At 51.0% G+C, this 20,568-nt stretch overlaps 5 protein-coding genes across 5 annotated transcripts; 3 read left to right on the top strand and 2 right to left on the bottom strand.

The window, feature by feature from the left end:
* Positions 1–255: 255 nt before the first annotated feature.
* On the top strand, positions 256–4,768 carry BCR38DRAFT_330505 (SNF2 family N-terminal domain-containing protein; the record flags this gene model as incomplete). The annotated part of the gene is made up of 2 exons (XM_040854970.1): positions 256–4,546; positions 4,605–4,768. Coding segments are annotated over 2 exons (4,455 nt in total), but the record flags the coding sequence as incomplete, so codon positions are not given.
* A 95-nt stretch (positions 4,769–4,863) lies between these two features.
* Positions 4,864–5,713, top strand: BCR38DRAFT_2642 (uncharacterized protein). Its single transcript, XM_040854451.1, has one exon. It carries the CDS (start codon positions 5,131–5,133, stop codon positions 5,608–5,610), a length of 480 nt encoding a protein of 159 aa, XP_040720621.1. The 5' UTR covers positions 4,864–5,130; the 3' UTR covers positions 5,611–5,713.
* Positions 5,714–9,162: 3,449 nt separating this feature from the next.
* Positions 9,163–10,020, top strand: BCR38DRAFT_2606 (uncharacterized protein). Its single transcript, XM_040854446.1, has one exon. It carries the CDS (start codon positions 9,278–9,280, stop codon positions 9,800–9,802), a length of 525 nt encoding a protein of 174 aa, XP_040720620.1. The 5' UTR covers positions 9,163–9,277; the 3' UTR covers positions 9,803–10,020.
* Positions 10,021–12,318: 2,298 nt separating this feature from the next.
* Positions 12,319–15,142, bottom strand: BCR38DRAFT_470077 (phytase; the record flags this gene model as incomplete). Its single annotated transcript, XM_040862826.1, has 2 exons — positions 13,166–15,142; positions 12,319–13,093 (listed from the first exon to the last, which is right to left on the bottom strand). The coding sequence occupies exons 1-2, from the start codon at positions 14,680–14,682 to the stop codon at positions 12,319–12,321; spliced, it is 2,292 nt and encodes a 763-aa protein (XP_040720619.1). The 5' UTR covers positions 14,683–15,142.
* An 873-nt stretch (positions 15,143–16,015) lies between these two features.
* On the bottom strand, positions 16,016–17,695 carry BCR38DRAFT_453680 (family 1 glycosyltransferase; the record flags this gene model as incomplete). The annotated part of the gene is made up of 4 exons (XM_040861620.1): positions 16,016–16,289; positions 16,345–16,959; positions 17,005–17,264; positions 17,432–17,695. The coding sequence occupies 4 exons, from the start codon at positions 17,693–17,695 to the stop codon at positions 16,016–16,018; spliced, it is 1,413 nt and encodes a 470-aa protein (XP_040720618.1).
* Positions 17,696–20,568: the final 2,873 nt, after the last annotated feature.

Raw genomic sequence — 20,568 nt, 5'->3', positions numbered from 1 at the left:
GCCATCGCGCCGTGCCCGAAGGCTTGGGTTCATCAAACCGTCACACAACCACACCAGCCTCTTCATTGCCATCCATTTTGAATCCCGAACCCACGCCGACGGTTTCTGGTGCAGCTCCTACCAGTGTAAGTGGTTTCATTGTCATTGCAAATTGTTCCATCGCGGTTCTGCCATCCACGGACCGATTTCCCTTTGGCACCAAGAGCATCCATCTCCAACTTTATCAAGTTCTGATGCTGACGTGTGAAACAGACACCAAGCCGTGCAGCGGAGCTCATGTCGTTTTCCAATATCCTCTCGAGTGCCGATCCCCTTCCGAAACCAAGAGCCCCCATCATGCCAGAGAAGAAAGAAAAGCCCCGTAACAAGAATTACGAGAGTCGTCGCGAGCGTCGCGAGGCCAACTTGAGAGAATCCGGCGTTGACAGGTCTAGAAAAGGTGTCCGACTGTCGTCGCCCAATACCTCTAGAGAAACGCCGCCGAGCAGAGCTTCAACTAAGAGTCTGGCTAATGGCCAGCCGAAGCCAAAGACTCTGTCAGCTGAGCAGGAGAAGAAGATCGACCAGCTCATGGAGTCTCTTGATGCGAAGGCGGAAGATGTAGATCTCTCGGAGATGGAAGCCGAGTACCAGTTCTACACCGGCCGCAACAAGCGACGGAAACTCAACATGGAGCGAGAGGAGGACCAAGATCATCGTCTCCGACGCGTCGACTTGACGACGCTCCAGGGCAAGAAGCTTATGAATCATGCTGCGCTGGGAAAGCGACGCTATGATGACGTCCATTATGAGGAGGCACTGCAAGAAGTCCGCGAGCGCGAGCTTTACGCCGAGAAAGAGCGAAAGAAGGACATGCAACGGAAACGACGGCGAGAGAAGTCGATGCAAGTCACTATCGAGCAAAAAGAAGCTGCTCTTGCCAAAGCATTGGCGGCCCAGAACGAAGCCGATCGTGCAAAACACTTGCGAGAAGCCGAGCGTGCTAACAAGAAGGCCCAGCAGACCAAGCTGATTCTCCAGAAGGGCATCAAGGGCCCCGCCCGCAACCTAGCCAACCTCGAGCTCAACTTGGAGGGTGGCACCATGACAACCTTCCAAGCTACGGACATGGAACCTGGGAAGAGCAGGAGCAAAGGTCGTGCGGGCACTCGGCCGAAGAAGTCCAAGGAACAGAAACAAGCCGAGAAGGACTCCGCCGAAGCCGCGCAGGCTGCTATCGACGCTGGCGAAGAGTTGCCTTCTAAGGAGGATAATAACAAGATCCGCATCAAGCTTAGTAAAAGCTCTTCTAAGGATTCCAAGCCACGGGATGGCACGCAAGAACCAAAGGACAAGGAGAAGGTCGTGGATGAGCCCTCCGCTAACCCACTTGAGACCAAGTTCCAGTCCAAGGGCTACAATCAGATATACGATCAAATCTGGCGCGATCTTGCACGTAAGGACGTGCCCAAGACGTTTAAGCTGGCTGCCGATTCGTATGCGACGAAGGCCTCGAACTTGAAAAAGACGGCCATTCTCGCTTCCAAAGAAGCCAAACGATGGCAACTGCGTACCAACAAGGGGACCAAAGATCTACAGGCCAGGGCAAAGCGCTGCATGAGAGACATGATGGGCTTCTGGAAGCGCAATGAGCGCGAGGAAAGAGATTTGCGCAAGGCCGCCGAGAGACAGGAGCTGGAGAATGCTCGCAAGGAGGAAGCCGACCGTGAAGCCGCTCGTCAGAAGAGGAAGCTCAACTTCTTGATTTCCCAGACGGAGCTGTACTCTCACTTCATCGGCAAGAAGATTAAGACGGATGAAGTCGAACGCAGCACAGACAACCCAGAGATTGCACCTGCTGGGGACATGCCGTCCACCGGGAACAAGATGGACGTCGACGAACCTGCGGGGCCAGTTGGTGCTAAGGTTACCGATTTCAACAAGCTCGATTTCGACGCCGCTGACGAGGGAGAGCTCCGTGCTGCTGCCGTGGCCAACGCCCAGAATGCCATTGCCGAAGCCCAGGAGAAGGCACGGGCATTCAACAAGCAAGACAACGACATGGACGAAGATGGGGAGATGAACTTCCAGAATCCGACTGGTCTTGGCGACGTCGAAATCGAGCAACCCAAGTCATTGAACTGTCAGCTCAAAGAGTACCAGCTAAAAGGTCTCAACTGGCTTGCCAATCTCTACGAGCAAGGAATCAACGGTATTCTGGCAGATGAGATGGGTCTCGGCAAGACGGTCCAGTCGATTTCGGTCATGGCCTACCTGGCCGAAGTACACGACATCTGGGGCCCCTTTCTAGTTGTGGCACCGGCCTCGACGCTACACAATTGGCAGCAGGAAATTGCCAAGTTCGTCCCCGAGTTCAAGGTGCTACCGTACTGGGGTAACGGTGCTGATCGAAAGGTTCTGCGCAAGTTCTGGGATCGAAAGCACAACACATACCGGAAGGATGCTCCCTTCCACGTGTTGGTCACATCCTACCAGCTGGTGGTGTCTGACACCGCATACTTCCAGAAAATGCGCTGGCAGTACATGATTCTGGATGAGGCGCAGGCCATCAAGAGTTCCACGAGTTCGCGTTGGAAGGTTCTGCTTGGCTTCCACTGCCGCAACCGACTGCTTCTGACTGGTACTCCGATCCAGAATAACATGCAGGAACTCTGGGCGCTTCTCCACTTCATCATGCCTTCACTTTTCGACTCCCACGACGAATTCAGCGAGTGGTTCTCCAAGGACATTGAATCACACGCGCAGAGCAACACGACACTGAACGAGGACCAGCTTAAGCGGCTGCACATGATCCTTAAACCATTCATGTTGCGTCGTGTAAAGAAGCACGTGCAGAAGGAACTTGGTGACAAGATCGAACTCGATGTATTCTGCGATCTCACCTACCGTCAGCGTGCTTACTATCGCAACCTCCGCAACCAGATCAGCATCATGGACCTGATCGAGAAAGCCACGTTGGGTGACGACCAAGATTCTGGCACACTGATGAATCTTGTTATGCAATTCCGAAAAGTGTGTAATCATCCCGATTTGTTTGAACGTGCGGATACAAGCAGTCCCTTCTTCTCGGGCTACTACGCCGAGACGGCATCGTTTGTCCGCGAAGGAGTCAATATCTCACTCGGATACTCTACTCGTAATCTGATCGAATACGACCTTCCACGTCTTATTTGGACTGAAGGGGGAAGACTGCAGAAGGCTGGAAAGGACAATGAAAAAGCCGGGTTCAGGAATAAATACCTCCACCATTTGATGAACATATGGGCTCCGGAAAACGTCCGCGAGAGCACGAGTGGCCAGGGCGCCTTTTCGTTCCTCCGCTTTGCCGACACAAGTCCCGAGGAGATGTACAATGCGAGTTGCCAGGACTTGTTTTCGCGCGCCGTGGATCTCACGAAGAAGCCAGATCGTCTGGGGCATATGAATGTCATCTATGATGAGCCCGAAGACAAGGCCTACACCCCGACTCATGCGCTATTTCAAATCACAGAGCGCTCCAGTCGCCAACCCCTTGCTGGCGTGACGAACGAGGGTATTCTTGGTAAATTGATGAACATCTCGCAGTCCAGTTGGCGGGATTCGGGGCTATGCCGACTTGAGCAAGCTGCTCTCCCCGGCGCGGTGGCTCCACCTATCGAGGTTGCGTGTGAGGGTACTCGAGCGCCAGCTGCAGAGCGTGAAGAGACATTCTTCAATGCCTCGATGCGAAAGTCCATATATGGGCCTACGGCGATCGAAGAAAAGGCGTTAGTGATGCAAAAGGTGCCTATCGAACGCTACCCGGTGCCATCATTGCTGCCTCAGCCGGACAACGAGAAGAGGCGGTTCACCAACATTACGGTTCCCAGCATGCGCCGCTTTGTCACGGACAGTGGCAAGCTTGCCAAGCTTGACCAGCTACTTTTCAAGCTGAAGGAGGAAGGTCACCGTGTGCTGTTGTATTTCCAGATGACGCGCATGATTGATTTGATGGAAGAGTACCTGACTTACCGTAACTATAAATACTGCCGACTGGATGGATCCACCAAGTTGGAAGACCGTCGTGACACGGTGCACGACTTCCAAACGCGGCCCGAGATCTTCATCTTCCTTTTGTCCACTCGTGCTGGTGGCCTGGGAATTAATCTCACATCCGCGGACACCGTCATCTTCTACGACAGTGACTGGAATCCTACCATCGACTCACAGGCCATGGACCGAGCTCATCGTCTCGGCCAGACGCGCCAAGTGACGGTGTACCGTCTCATCACCCGCGGCACCATCGAGGAGCGTATCCGGAAGCGTGCTTTGCAGAAGGAGGAAGTACAACGCGTAGTGATTTCAGGTGGCGGTGCACGCGGTGTTGACTTCAGTGGTCGTCGTCCCGTCGAGAACAGGAACAAGGACATCGCCCTGTGGCTTGCCGACGATGAGCAGGCCGAGTTAATTGAACGCCGCGAGAAAGAGTTGCTCGAGAGCGGCGAGGCGGAAAATCAGAAGAAGAAGCGTGGAGCGGCAGCCAAGCGAAAGAGGGAGGCTGTCAGCTTGGATGACATGTACCATGAAGGTGAGTTTCGCTCCTCCCCGCACTGCACTTGGATGCCGAGACTGACTTGATTTCCCAGGCGAGGGTCACTTTGATGATGGTAACAAACAGTCGGGCACAGCCACGCCTGTTGAGCCTCTCGCAGCCGACGGCCGTGCTGCTAAGAAGAAAAAAAGCGGCGGTAAGAAGGCAAAGACCACGAAGCAGCGGTTGGCCATTGCTGATGGGGAGGTTGACGGATGATTGATTGGTCATCCTGGTGTTACCCCTTTTGTTCTAAGATGATACGGTCCGTCTGACAGCCTTCGCGATGAGGGTACGGACGACATGCCGTGAAGTTATAATAGTACATGTACAAAAGCCCAAGGTGGGAACAGGCGTTGCATTACGATGCTATTCGGAGCGGGGGACCTGAAGAAAAAAACTCAGGGGTCGAGATAGAAGGTCCCTAATTTGCAGGTTTTGAGCATCTTAACACTGAGCCAGATTATCAATAGATGTTCATTAAGGGTATAACGCTGCGCGTGAGTAGTACGTCTCCATAGGAGCTCGTCTGCCATTGGGTTTTCAACTTCATCATCATCTTGACACAGCCCTGAAAGTTGATGGTTTGGAAACCCAGACGAGAAAGGCAGAAGTCCGTGCGTAATTTTGTAAGCGACTCCAGCGTTATGTTTAGCCCGGTCTCGACATCTGCATATATCGGGTGCCTCCAATCTTTTGTCTGGTCACGACTAGATCCTCGAATGTTTGGGATTCTCTTTTCGTGTATTCCAAACCCATTCTCACAACCCAATTCCCACTTCCCAACAGGGTCATGCGAACATTGCGCAAGCTGCGCAGCTGGCTCATACACGCCCTCTTCATCAGACATAAAATACGATCATAACGAGGACACTAATGACGAGGTTGCGCCCTGGAATGCAGAATACCTCCTCTTACTCGTGCTAAAGCACAACGACGTTGCCACAGTCCACGAACTTAGAGGCGAGGCACCCGGTCTCTTGAGCTGGCGAATACTCGGCGAATCATGCGGTCATGTTGCTTGCTACGATGCCAGTGCAGCAAGTACAAATACTCAATGAGTGCAGCTGCCGCGGCGGAGATGGTGCGATCGACGAGGGGTCGTAGATGCTGATCTTTGGATGAGGCGTGCTTGAGGGCTCATGTCGAGACGGTGTGTTTCCTAGTGGAATGTTCGTGAGACTTGGTGGCGGGTCTCAGGGCGAAGGGAAGTGACTGTCCGACGCTGCTTCTGAGTGCTGTTTCTGGGTTTCCGCCGGGCTTTGTTCAGCTTAGCAACCTTGAGGACGAGGGCCATGAAGATGTCGCCAAAGACAAGGAATCAGCTCCAGGGTCAAGATCGTGCGCCTTTTGATCGAGCACGGCCCTAAAGCTACAGAATCGTACAAGGCTTTGATGGCACTTGGCCAACGCAGAGACGCAGGCTATGTATCTTGCCCCACACGACGTCGAGGACTCCCCTTTGGCGGAAACTGGGGCTGGCTGATATTTACAGAATGACCCATTGGAAGTCTCACGCATACACAGGAGAAGAGCATGGTTTAATCAGAATGACGCCGCTCCATATTGGTACTTAATATCACAATATCAATGGGGTCATATTGCTGCTTTAATTAGGCCAAGATGAGCATGATCACAGCTCGGGATAGCTTGGGATAGACGCGTCTCCATTGAGATGTGATTGGCCTTTTGAATGTACAATTTCTTAGGGGTGGGTTGATAAGTTGACGGATTCTTCTGCGTGCTATGAAGACTGTCAAGACCCTCCTAGGTCGCAATCTCTCACGTAAGACGGTGAATGCGGAGGAAAGGACAGGCAGAGCACCCTTGCACTCTGCTGTGAAGAGCGGCGGGATGGAAATTGTGTCCATGCTTTTCGCCCATACGGCAGATGGTTTAGGGCTACGATTTCCGATGTCAACAGGCCTGTCGGATTAACTAGAACCAAATGTTCGTAACAGCAACTTATATATTAATTGAGGCCCCGATAGCAGGACCTTTTTAGTAGCATGAACCCTTACAGCACTCTTTAGTATTTTGTAGCTAGACTAGTGGAGGTTTTATAGTAATAATATAGCGGCTTAGTGGTCTTCTGTCAGGACACTGAACGCAGGACACCGATGGGGCGCCGGAGGGGTGGTTCGGACAAAAGACTCCCGAGTCATGATTACAATGTATGTGAAGCTTTGGGATGACGAGAGTCAAGATCCTCGGCATCGCCGACCCTGCTGTTATGCCGTGTCTAAGCGGTAGCCTAGCTATCTATATAAGGACTATATCGTAGTAGGATAGGGAGGGAGCAGAGATCAATGCATCATCGTGGGCACCCCTACCTGAGACTGCCAGTGACCACCCGGTGCTACGTAGGAGGGACGCCCGTTACTCCCCATCACTCTGTACTATTGCCTTCGAACTAGCCGTACCCTGACATCTTCAAGAGGTAAGATCTTAATGAAGTTCGTAAATTTAATACAATTTGGCTACTACGCGCTCAAAGGGTTAGTAACTAATAGTACATCGCTTTCAACGCATATTTCTCATCGTGCAGGAGCCACTGGCACGTGTCTTGCAACCTGTTGACCTGAATGCGACTCCAAGAGCTTGTCTGTTCGACCAAACCTAGTTAGAACCTGGTTGTTATTGCGGGCCAGATTGTCTTCTGAGAAACTGCAGCTTCTTCGATTAGGCGTTAATCGAATTATGGAACTTGGTCAAAATTTGATTGCAGGCTTTTGAAGATTTCTCAACTGCTTCTTCAAGTTCCCTCAGCTTCAAGAGGTGAGTCGTGAACTCGTCTAGTGTGAACAGGTCGTATTCATCAGTGTGTTGTTCTGACACACACCTCGCTGGCTGACACTAGACATGAGAGGACTGCAGCGTACAATTGGTAATATTTAGAAGCCAGAACTTAGGAGAGTTCTAAGGCTAGGCCATGCTTCTTCAACCATAGGTCCTCTAAAACTCGACAACGTACCAGAATCGGGGAAAGTTGCTCGATACCAACAAACATCTTAATCTTCTGCTGGCTATTTAATGTGGCAGTCTCGTCATTGTCAGCGTTGGCTGACACAATTATTCCGAACGGACGAACTTACTTGCAGCAGAAAGCGATAGACTGTCCATGGCAGCGCTGCATGTACAGGGTCGTATTACACCGCGATACTTACCACTTCTTTTAACTTATTTAACGACAAAACAATCCTATCGGAAACTTCACCGATCACAAACTAACGATTTTTAATCGTCATACTGCATGGGTCTTTCCGTGGACTCTCTTGTCCTAGATTACTCTTGCGACACTACTCAGGATTTTGTTTCCTGTTATGACGGAATTAGTTGCAACGGAAGCATGGTTTCGAAGGATATTCGCAAGGAGTATGCCATCAGAAGAGCTCCGCTCAAACTAAAGAAAAGCAAGTTTTCAGGGGACTTGGGGCAAACAGGTTGTGGATGGCCGACTTCAAAAGTCTCAGTCGGCTCCCTCATGTCTTGGCCGTTATCTGCGGCAGATTTTGGGTGCGTGGTCTGCCCATCATAAATCTCGGCAGGAGTTACAGATACAGGGGCTTGGCCATTTCTCCGAAAACCAGCCTTGAATTTATCACGCTTACGCGACCCGGTTGTTTCCTGGATTCTGCCCGATGAAGGCATCGCAGACTGACTCTGGCTTATGCTGAGTGGGCGGAAAGGAGTGAGGATTTACGGGCAGCTATTCGTGGCAAGCATGAGCTCCCACTCGACCAGCATCTCGGCGCGCCCACAGCCCACTGTACACAGGGCAATCCCATGGGCTGGTGTGACCGGGCAGTGAACGCAGAGGTGGATTATTGAACGTTTAGTGACAAACACTAGTAGCTAGATACTGAACAGTTTAGCTCTTGTAGCATGCGTTGGTAATGACTACATATGTAAGGGGTCAGGCTGCTACATTATTGATACGAAGATACAGTGAGGCATGTGGCAACTTGAGGTTCGGCTATGAGGGCCCATAGCCCCCCTTTGATTGAGAAATGGTGGACGGCCTTCTCATACCTAAGAATAGCCGAGATGTGGTGATAAGAAATTCTCATCTGGAGCGCTGCGTTAACACGTCAGAAGGAAGGAGCTAGCAAACCTCGGAGTTTGATTCTGTCAATAGGTGAGATCGAGAACCATGTTGGCGATTCAATTCATAAGAAAATTGCTGGAAATGAAGAGGATGACTCGTAGATCCAAGTAGGATCCTCGTTGGAGTATACCCGGAAGTGGGTGACAGAACAAGACCAAGGTACTATAAAACCTTAAAGTCGACCTGTGACCTTGCGGGGAGGACTGTGGTCCGGTCGGACTAAATGGTCCGGCACTGCCCTGCAGCGATCATCATTGCAGCAACTTTCATCCTTTTTGCCACAGAAATGCTCAATAATCCCTCCACAAATGTCACCCAATCCGCACACTGAATCTTTAACTCCGTGCAATTGCCAGCTTTTACGGTCGATCCAGCTACGAGTAAAGTCATAGAGCCTCAGGTCTGACGTGGTAATGGTAGAAGAAGGGGCTGGTGCTATGATGTCATCACCTCCTCAAGCCGTCGCGTCCAAGTCTTAAGAAAGCACAACGTTGCTTCAGACCATTTATATCCATTGAACAAAGATAATTGTTACCTCGTTAAATCACAACGCATAATTCGAACGCATTCCCGATCTTTGACCAACAAATTATTATATCATCACGTCAACCAAAATCATCATGTCCGCCCAAGCGCCCAGCGAAGGACAAAAGGTCACACTTGGCCAGAACGCCCCCATCACTCGGGAAGGTTCCGGTGCCGTAGCCTGCGACTCCCTCGCCGCCGAGTCCAGGGCCTTCACCTCGTCCAACGAGATGAGCACCAACACACAATCACACGACGAGCTGCGCTCCTCGTCCAAGCCTCACGAGAGCGGAAGCACAGCTGCATACTCCTCGACGAACACTGGCGCTGGATCGGGCCCAAACAACGTCGACACGGCACCCAGCTATGTCAACAACCAGTACACGCAAGACACCAAAGGCCCACACGGTAAGAACATCAAGGAGGACGAGAGCATTCGCACGGGCGACGGTAATAATGCTAGTTTCACCGAGTTTGGAACCGACAAGGACCCAGGTGCGCTAGCTGAGAAGAAGTTCGCGTTGGCAGATAGCAGCACGGCGGGATCGACGGCTGCGCGACAGAAGAGCATTGATGGAAAGACGCCTTACGACGTTTTGGATCCGGAAGAGCAGGCTTGAGTTATTGGATAAACCAGAGTAGTACGGTGGGAAGGGTTCGATGCGAGTGGCAGTGACTGCAGGTCATCGGGATTACGGCACGGTATTGACTGGGAAGGCTTAATGGACGCTACACTAGTCGTATAGCAGTCGAGCCAACGCCCACCACCAAGCTTGAAATGGGTTTGCGCTTCTGATATAGTAGTGTTCACCACCAACGGTGTCTGGCAGGGTCTGACGTGGATATGAAACTATTGTTGTCTGCTGAATTGTAACAGACTGGTGCTCGATTACCAGAGTCGCGATGCACCAATGAGGGGAGTTACGTCATAATCACGCTATGCCAACGCACTCACGCACTCATCATGAGCGCCAACTCTTGCAACTGTTGTATGCTATGACGATATTATGCCGTATAACGTCCACACTTTCAATGGATTCGTGGAGTCTTGGCAACTATGGGTCACTGCCAGCTCCTGGTCTACCTCGACCACCTAAAGCAATGTTCATTTTCATTATCGTTGACACACATTATAGTGTTTTTTCACATGTCCTCCTTCCCGCCCACTACTTCATCACAATTGAATGATTATAACCAAGCTGGAGCCGCACTATTTTGGAGAAGACATTCTTTACACCGCACAAAACCCGGACAATCACCTTGGGTTTGCCAGTCAACAACACCCCGCGACCCCAAGCTCCGTCGCCATGGCCGTCAGTGTGCTCCTCATCACTGGCATGGTGCTGGCCGTTCTCTTCTATCGCTGCATCCACGCACGCAAATGGGTTGTTTTAGGGGATAATGGGTATATCGAAGCCCCGAGGAGCGACGTGGTATTGACAATTGGCCCTATCGGATGTGTCCTGGGGTCTTGTTACGACACGTGCCAGCGCTCAACTACTATGGATTGATTGCTGGAATGGCAATATTGCTGTTGCATGCAGCCTATGAGAATAACTGCAACATGGTTGCGCACGAGGGTAGTTTGTCTGTGCGACTGAGGGGGACCGTGGGATGGACTTCAAGTCGACCCAAGACAGGAGTCCCGCTGAAATATGGGGTATGTTGTGACTTTGCAAGACAGATGATATTTCGGAATTTTTCATATGGCATTCGATTCGAGGGAACTTGAATGGCAATAAACAATGTTATTAGAGCCTCCATTATTGTTATGGTAAGAATTGACTAGATATGGGACGGCATTAAACAAGATGACATCAGAAGCTGGCCTGCGACAACCGGTGCAATGCACACTTAGTAAACGAAAATATTATTATTATTATTAAATACGCCGTAGGCTCGAAGCCCCCGGTACCTCTACTAGTACTCCCGTATGTCAAACCGTGCCCTAATGGCTGGACTAAATACATACGCTGCGTCGTCGGTTCGCCCTATTGGCGACTGCGTTGCGTTCACTACCATACTACGTTGGTTCTCAACCTACCAACAAAGTCCCCCCTGAGAAGATCGATGCTATCTGGGCCTTGAAGCTGTCCGACCCGTCCCTAGCAGCCATCTTACAATAGTCCCACTAACTACTGGTTCTCCTGTTGCCGTTGCGAGGTCTCTGCGAGAGTATAGTGGCCGTGGTGCGATGGCGGCCCGTAATCGTTCCCTCGGTCCTTCCAACAGCCCGCAAAAGAGGATTACGTGCTCTGCCGTCTCAGGGGCATCGCCACAGCGGCATAGCGGCGAGTACACGCCAAAAGCCCCTGTCTTGAATAAGAAGGCTGCTAGTCCTATTTTTTCCGTCCTGATCTGGCACAGCGTAGACGCCTCCAGTCGGTTCAGGCCGAAATACTTGCCCCCTTTCGGTATCTGCATCGAAGGGCCCTCCGGTTCCTCAGCGATAGCGCGTCGCTGGCGATCGTGATGCTCTGCTCCGGTGAGCCATCTCTTCCTCCAGTGGTCGAGGAGGGCAGCCGGGACCTCCTTTTCCTCACTCATCCACTCGGAGCCCCGGGCCTCCTTCTCCATAGTGTACCCTGCCGGTCGGAGTAGCTGCGACGCCTGCTTCCTTTTCGCCGGCCTATCCTGCCGGAGTATATGTGACGCTTTAGCGCTCGCGCTGCGAAGCAGATTTCTCTTCCCGCTAAGCCGTAGCCGTTAAACGAAAATGTAGAAAAGGTTTAAATGAGAATTCTTTACATAGAGCAATTATACAAAATTTCTCATTGATAGAATGTGCCGTTATGTTATCATGCTGCGAAGATGATATCACTTTCAAATTGTGATATTTAGGGCGCTGACACTGATTGCAATGTTCTCAGATGACCAGCCACGCAAACAGCTCTGTGATATCCTCTTTATGGGAAACTGTGGCCTCAGGTATGGAAGGTGCGAGGCAGGCAGGCATGGACGTAGTATTTAGGGGTCCCTCGGGGCCAACTTGGGATTGGTTCCTCACACACTTCGCAGTACCAATACAGTCTCCAATACTCAGGATCCGACACACTTGGCATACAAAGGCTAGTATACTGGCTATGCTAAGAATTTAACGAAGAACCTGAAGTCAATATGACTTTGCCTTGTTTCATCACTTCACAACTGTCAACGCCCTAGGATCCCACTCGCCATCCACCTCCTTGGTCAGCTCCTCCCCCAGCACCTCCCCCAACCCAACCATTTTGAAACTCGCCTCATCGCTTGTTCCCCCCTCAGCTAGCTGGTTCGCATCATCATGCATCACCACCAGTCCCGCCGGAAACCTATCCCCCAGCCCCGTCCCGACAGCCGTAATCCCATCCGTGTTACTCACCGCATCCACGCCCCCCACTTCATTCGCCTCAATCATAAATGTCATCACGTATTCATGTGGCGCAGCCCTGCGGTATACGTTATATGCGCTGACGCCTTGCGTGCTGACTAGTATAAATCCTGTATCCGCCGTGGGGCCTTCAACGAGAGTCACGCCTTCGACGTCAGCGTGCATGTGACCGTCTCCTACTTCGCCTACTATCACGCCCTCAGTTTCATTCGAGTCAGGCTCAGCACCGTACCTCCACAACGCCCTGGGCTCCTCGCCGAGGAAAAGCCAGCCGTTAGCCTCGTCGGCGACGCAGCCTTCGACCTGCCCGCCAGAGCCGCCGGTAAAGTTGCGTACGAGGGTGGTTTGCAGGGAGGCGGTGGAGGTGGACCAGGTGAGAGAGTACTGCAGGTACTCGGCCGACTTGGCGTTGACGAAGAGGTATTGCGTGCCTGAATTGCGCGAGCGGTAGGCGCAGCTGCCGTAGACGTCGTAATCGGGCTTGGTGAATTGGGAGCCACCGGAGATGGGCTGGAGGATACCGTCGGAGGTTATCTCGAATAAGCTGGAGTATGAAGAGTTTAGTTCACTGTTGGGGATTCTGGGATTAATTAGGGGTAAAAGGGTGTAAACATACCAAAGCGTATTATTCTCACGACAAGCAGCGTACACCAAATCAATAGTACGGTTACCGGCCTGGAAATTGTAGATAACATCCACGTTGTTCGGCTGTCCCGCAGCAATAGTCTGCACCAGCGTCCCATTCAGATCAAACACGCCCAATCCCGCACCAACATTCGACTTGGTGGTGGTGATGATCTTCGACTGGGCCTTATCGACGGGATGGATCCAAATAGCCGGGTCATCGCCGTCACCCCCATTGGCCTCCGTCTCATGCGCGGCAGGAACCACTTTGAAGCCGCAGTATAACCCTCCCCAGTGGCTTTCACACTCGCAGATGTTGGCACCTATACATGTTCCGTGGCCTGAGCAGTCGTCGTGGCAGGTGAATGACTCGCAACTCGTCCCGTTGAAGCCGGCGAAGCAAGAACACGATGCGTCCGTCGCGCAAAAGCCGCCTTGGTTGCACGCATCGCAGATAATAGAGTCCGATGTGTTCGTCTGCGAGCGTGGATCGTACGCAGTGTGGGTCTCGAGGCCGAGGGCGGTGAATGCGCTTTGCAGCGAGCTGAGACCGAATCCTGTCCCGGTGGCACTCTCAACGGCGTAAGTGAGCGCCCCAGCGGGATACGACCGAGTGACGCCCTGATACACATTGAGCCCCTGAACCTCGATATCGTCATCCCCAGTCAATGTCATGGTCCCAAGAATGTCCATCGATGAAGAATAAATCTCTACAGCATCCTTCAGCGCCACAAGGAGATAATCCTCCTCTGCCCCGATATAAGTCGCCAACCCCGTGACATCATCTCCCGCCTCACCAACAATGCTAATTGCCGGCGTAGCTGTTGACTCTTCTGCGACAAATCCGTAAACGACCGGGCTATCATCCCCAGTGAAATAGACCATCTCGGCATTGATTGAAACAGCACATGCAGACGCCTCAACAGGAGTATCAAACGTCTGCACCTCAACCAACTCATATGGCACCGTACCATTGCTCTCGCGCATCAACAGCTGCAGCCCCTGGTTCTTCCCAAAGAGGTACAGATACTGCTCCCCGCTCCCCTCGCTTTTCCACGCACACAGCGCTGACCAATCACCCAGCGTAAGCGCAAACGGCTCGCCCACCTGCGTCACGTTCCCAGAACCGGCTTCGTAGAGCCGGAAGTACGAGTCCGTCTGCGCGATGGTGACGATGAGATCCTTTTGGTTGGCACCGCTGCCAACACCGTAAATGGTGGTCACTAGCTTGGTCCGGCCGGGCGTCTCATGGCCCATCTCTGTGGTTGTTGTTGTGTTGCCGGTGGGATTGAGACTCCAGGCACGGAATCCCCCTGACGCGGCGCCGCCATCGTTGCCGATCAGAAGCGGGCTGTTCGCCAAGTCGGCGGGATAGAAGACGGCGGTCCAGTCCGATTCCACGTCGCCGGGCGTTCGGGCTGCGATCGGGACTTGAGCCTCGGAGGTTGTTTGAGCTGCACAGACGACGCCGAGCGCCAATATGGCGCTGATTATGGATTTGGTACTCATTGCTTAGTTGATGGGATGAGTGACCAAGGCGTTGTCTTTGGCATGAAAGGGCGATCACATCTTTCCATATTTTCAGCCCATGGCCAGGTATTTATCACCCAGTACCCATGCCAACAAGCATCGTACTTCATCATCAAACGTGGATTTCGAACGTCAAGGATCATAAGGGTCGTGTGCAAAACTCGTGAATTCGTTGGAGTTCTCTGCAATTAGTTGCATTGACATATGGCTGCCAAGTGACGCTATATTCTTGGCTTCGAAGTGCTCCTCCCCCCTTTGGATGTTGGCCAAGAACCAATTTAACTACAGGGTGGGAGCACTCTAGTGTGTTCGAGTTATATGGGGATGGCTCGAGGGTAGTCCCCACATGGAGAGTAACACCGTTGAAAAATTCTTCCAAGTGAAACCATTCATAATGTAAGAGCATACATGTTTGAAGAGGGGCCGGAGGTGGAGGAGGCGTCGAAGTTAGTAATAGCACCGAAGAAATTATCGCGCACTCATTATAGTGAAGTAGTAGCGAGGGTGGAGATAATGTGGGCGGGAACGGCAACGGCAACGGCAGCGGGGTAGTGCGGGGGCTAGGCGTAAAACAGAAAGTTTACTAGTACGCTCAAGGGTGCGCTTGATAGTGAGGTAGTCTATGGCGATAGGCTACTCGGAGTTAGAATTAATTAATAAATCGTGGGCGAGGGAGAGACCGGGACTATAGTAGTAGCGGCATCGGTGGGGGTAGTAACGTTGGTAGACACAGCAGTAGAACTACTATAAAATCTAATACGATTCAAGCGTATTAGGGTATAACAAAGTATCCCAAGAGGTACGAAAAATAGCTCGACAAGCACGAATCATTCCGAACAACTTGGAAATTTAAAGAAGTTCCCTCTGGCCTTCCTCCCTTGTGAACTCTGCTGTTGTCCTCTTAAACTCTTCTTATCAAGAGTGTGTCCCCAAACTTCAACAGATCGTTCTAGAAACGGACTTACTGCATATTTCATACGAAAAAACACTCTTCAAAAAGTCCTCATCCCTGCGTTAATAGATCCTTCTAAAAGAAAAGTCTTTGCACAAATCAGCCCAGAAAACCTTCAAACCCCTGTCCCTAAGTCAATATAAGAGTAAAGGGCTATTCGTATAAGACTAAAGGCCTATTAGGTCCTTTCTTCATAAGCCGTTGGCCCGCATAAGATAGTACAATTAACGGGAATAAAAAAAGAAAAGGTTCATTCTGCCTCATTTCCACTCCAACTTCCCTCTCAAGGTATCTGAAAGACACTCTTCCTTACTACCCCCCAATACACTTCCGCTGTCTTTACAAGTGACTCATCATTGACTAAGTTGACCCCGCCAACTTAGCGATCTCCCTTGCTGTAACATATCTTCCACGGTTCTTCTTGGCAATTGCACTCAGACGTCTTGTGTTCTTCCTCATACGGGAACTTTCCTTGCCGTGGACGACCCTCAGAAAGGCCTCACTCAGACCTTCGACGGTCCATTGTGGCGCCGTGTCTTTGGTGGCAAATACACCTATGTCAGAATCCTCGGCAGTTCGAGCAAAGTCATAGAGGTCGGTCCAAAAGGGGATAATTATCTGAGGAACTCCAGCCCTTTGATTGGGTTTCAGCTAAAAACGTGGGACATTTGAAGAGTGTTGGGACATACGCGATGGCTTCGTGGAAGCAACTAGATCCTCCATGATTAGCTGAGGCTACAATATGCCCCGTCTCCAGCAAAGCAAGCGGATCAGCCGCTAGCCACTCGGTGATGCGAATACGATCTCCGTATTCTTTTAGCGATCGTGCAAAGTCGTCGGGGAAGTCGGTACATTTCTGTAATTTCCACAGAACTTGAACCTTGGTATGCTCAAGAAGAAGAATCTCGAGTGCCTCTGCCATCACTGTGGCCCGTTCTTCATTGTGGGTAAATAGGGTTCCGAGATTAACAAGGACGGTACGTGTCTTACTGAGCCACTCAACTAACTCGAGGTCCTGCTCGATGGCCGGAGCGACGCCGAGGATTATTGGTCCGACGCCGGTTACATTTGCTGGCACGACCTCGGGGCGGACGCCGGCGTCGAACATGGTCCGAGTGAACCAAGGAACGTCCGGGCGATGAAGATTGTAGCTTGCTGGATTAGCTATGCCATGTTCTTGGAGGTACTTGCGTTTCTCTCTGGCGTGTGGATCGAACAGGAAGCTGTATACTAGTCTTGCAGTGACGTAGATGTTCTCAGGTATTTGTCGCCAAGGCACTGGATATGTGAAACCGGTCCCAAGCCTTTTTTGATTAGCTATGAACGACGCATCCTAAATCAACACATACATGGGATACTTCCAGAACATGCTCCAGTACGGCTGAGCCAGGTAAAAGGCATGGATCATGGAGTTGGACTCGATGATGGTATGAACATAATTCGCCTGGCGTGTAGCGTCGATGGCCGGGGTCATGTACGTATCCAAGACGACCACAGCAGGGTCCACACGAAGGAGAACTTGCATTGCCGCATGGTAGATATTAAGGTGGTCTTCGGCTGACCATGGCAAAGCGAAGATTGGCATAGCTCTTGCCAGGTTACCGATTCCCTTTGCCCCAGCAGCATGCATGGTATTTTCCATGGTAAGACCTCGACCACCACAAGCTTCGAGGAAGTTGGGGCCAGGAAGTTGGGGCCAGGAAGCTTATGGAAATTGATAGGGGGTGCCGGTGGAATGTGATCGTGCTTTTGTGCAAATGATGATAGAGGCTTCACCCTCTTCGTGGCCTCTGGAAACGAGGCGACGTGGATGGTGACGGATGGATGGTGCTCAAGGAGAGCCTGAGCGGTGTCCAAGTGTACGTTGGTGAGGCCATATTCTTCGTTGATGAAGAATAGAACGGTACCCTTCTTGCCCTGCGTCTGCTGGATGGGGGGAACGGTGAGAGTCTGGGCCGTCAACCAGGTAGAGAGGATGCCAATCAGCGTTCCCAGTACACCGCTGATCGCGAAGGCGTATTTAAAGGCTTTGTTGAGCATGTTAATGATGCGTGAAGGTACGAGACCATTGGGCTTCAGAATGGATAGGCTATTGAGGTGGAGCTGGGATACCAAAAAGTAGGAGAACGAGGATTGTGAGGAATTACACATGTGAGTAGGTCGTATCCGGGAATCACCAACAGCTTTGAGGAATGACTGGGATAAACCGGTGTTTCTAGTCTGGCAGACCGACATGACCTGTTATTCCACCTGGGCGCACCATTTCTCCGTCAACTGGCTGAGTATGAAATCTCCATGGAAGTACCGATCCTATGATCTGCGCGTTCCAGGATCACAGTTGGTACATGACCTACGAGTCCAAAGGTTTGTAGTTGTGGGAGGCGACAACAGCGACGATCATACCGCATTCAATCTTGGTTTCTGCCAATATGAAATCATGTGCCATTACTGACCCGGGTATTAAACTTGAAAAGAGCCATCAATACCCAACACGCATATACAGGGCAGCCACGTCAGAATTCTGACTGTTCCCAGCTTCCATTCGTTTCCTGACCATCCCTTACTTCCTCGCTAAACCACAGATGCTGCATAACTTCCTTGTCGGCTTGATCTTGGATCACTCCGGCCGGGCAAACTTGAATCCTGTTGAAGGGTTCAGGCTCTTTTTGGTTTCTATTGCAGGTTGCGGTTTGTGGCGAAAGTTCCATGAAAGCAGAGGCCTCGCAGAGCGGAAACAGGTTATCATGCTGGTAACAAAGAGTCTTTCGGATGTAAAGTGGAGTGGAGTGGCCCAGGGAGAACAGTGATCTGCACCTTTCGAAATGTGTATAAGTTAGCTGAGAGACTCGGGTAATCATTGCCGCTTTACCTTGACCAACTTCTGAAGACACAAGCGTAGACCAACTCAACAATATCACCACTAAAGTTGTGTTAAATGCTCGATGGGCATGATATTTTGCTGCCTTGGGCTTGGCTAGGACAGAGCCTTGCTGAGCTCCCTTGTTTTGATCCTACTTTAGGTACTTCGTTGCCGGCATACCTCCAGTCATTACAAGTGAAAGTGACCGTGATAGACCGCCCGAAGCCCTCCATCACAAAGCCTGCACCGTCCGTAATCTATTATTTATGTAGCCTCTCCCACCACTGAACTGACGCAGGGTGATATTGAATCATGGCCGGCCTCCAAGCCTCCCGAGAGCGTTTCACCCATCTCCTGAACTCTCAATCGCATTGGGCTTGTCGCATGACGGTAAGCATGAATATGCTGGACTCTGTCGGCTTCCAGTACGTCAGGAAGAGAGAACCGTGGTCTGAGGTGAACAAAGAGTTATCCCGAGGACAATCTTCGCTGTTCGTAAGACAGATGCCAGATGCTCTCGGTTAAGGGGCGTCGAAGAAGCCATATAGGGCTGCGGATCTTTAAAGAACTATCTGGCGTTTCGGCTCGAAATAGAGCTGCGATGTTGCTGATTGTAGCCTGTCGTATCCTGGAAGCACGTTACCTTGTATCGTCTTCCCATGTTCAAATTCGAGAACGATTTTCCCTGAGCCATATTCTCACCCTCTACATTCTCTCATATCGAAACAACTCGCATGCCCCTCCTTCATCGTCTCTAGTAACGCCTCGATGATGTTGAGTCTCAGAAGTCGCATAGCCTGCAAATTGCTCTGAACTCGTCGCCTACGTTCCTGACTCCCGTCGCGACACCCAGACGAAATGGCTTGATCTCGATGGCGCTTATAGTCGGCCCTTTTGACTTGAGCTATTTTTACACGCCAAAGGCATGGAGGTCTTGTAATATGGAAAGCATCATATGAAAGTTCCGCTGATGGTCTCGCACAGGGGGCGAATCTCTACGACGATGATGCGGATGGGGCTTCGGCAGTCGACAGCCGGGATAGGGCGATTGCAGCCGAGTCGCTTCTTGGGCCAGCGCTGAGGATGAGGGTGTACATCATATTACATATTTCCGGAAAGTAATCGAAAAGATTGTTTGAAACAGTAGAGCCGACAGGGTTGGACCGATATTTTATGATGATGTGTGAATATGGGTGGCGCTGGTAGCGGTCGCAAACATTATCCGATGATTATCGGATGATGGATACCCTACACCAGGCGCGGCCGCACCCATCGCATATTTGTAAGAAGGTTGCATGGCTTATCTAACAAATTCACTGCTATTAAACTGGAAACTCATTAGAGACATTGGGAAGGGTTGCTTCGAACGATCATGCAACATCTGCCAAGCTCGTATTCAAACAAGAGTCGTCACTCTATCTTGCGAAATTGTCGACCGGTCTGCAAGTATCTTTATATTATAAAACAGTCGTAGCGCCCTGGCACCGGCAGCGGCGGAGAATTTATTATAACGTAGTATTGCTGGAGAATGGTCTCTCCTCACTGAAGTTTTCAAAGCAAAACGCAAATTCTCGTTCCTGGCTGCAACAAATATTAAAAGTGCGGCATTCCAGTATTTTGAGCTTCATGTAGTGCTATTGTAAGGCTACACCGTACTCAGTAATATCAATGTAATAACTGGCAGCAAAGTTGGCAGGTACCCCGGAAATCCACGCATATTACTTACAAATAGTACCGCCAGAACAGAATCTGGTCATTTTTTACATTCCTACAGTTCCCTTCCCTAACCACGACACGCGCGGCGCGAAGCTGTTTTCCATTTAACTACGGTGAGTGTTAGAATTCCAGTGTCCCCATACAACAATATTCACGCTCAGGATGAAGCCACGCTACAGTGACGGGAAGAGAGGGAATATGCGACTACAATCAAACGACGAAGATACTATTATCATGGGAAAAGACTTTATCGACACCGCGGTGGTGAAAGCAAAATACAGAGGCAGGATTTCAAATTGGCATACAACACCAGCCTCATCCAGATCATGGTAATCTT

Source organism: Pseudomassariella vexata (assembly GCF_002105095.1).
Source record: "Pseudomassariella vexata strain CBS 129021 chromosome Unknown BCR38scaffold_1, whole genome shotgun sequence".
Classification (NCBI taxonomy): Eukaryota; Fungi; Ascomycota; class Sordariomycetes; order Amphisphaeriales; family Pseudomassariaceae; genus Pseudomassariella; species Pseudomassariella vexata.
This window is presented reverse-complemented; position numbering and strand designations above follow the sequence as displayed.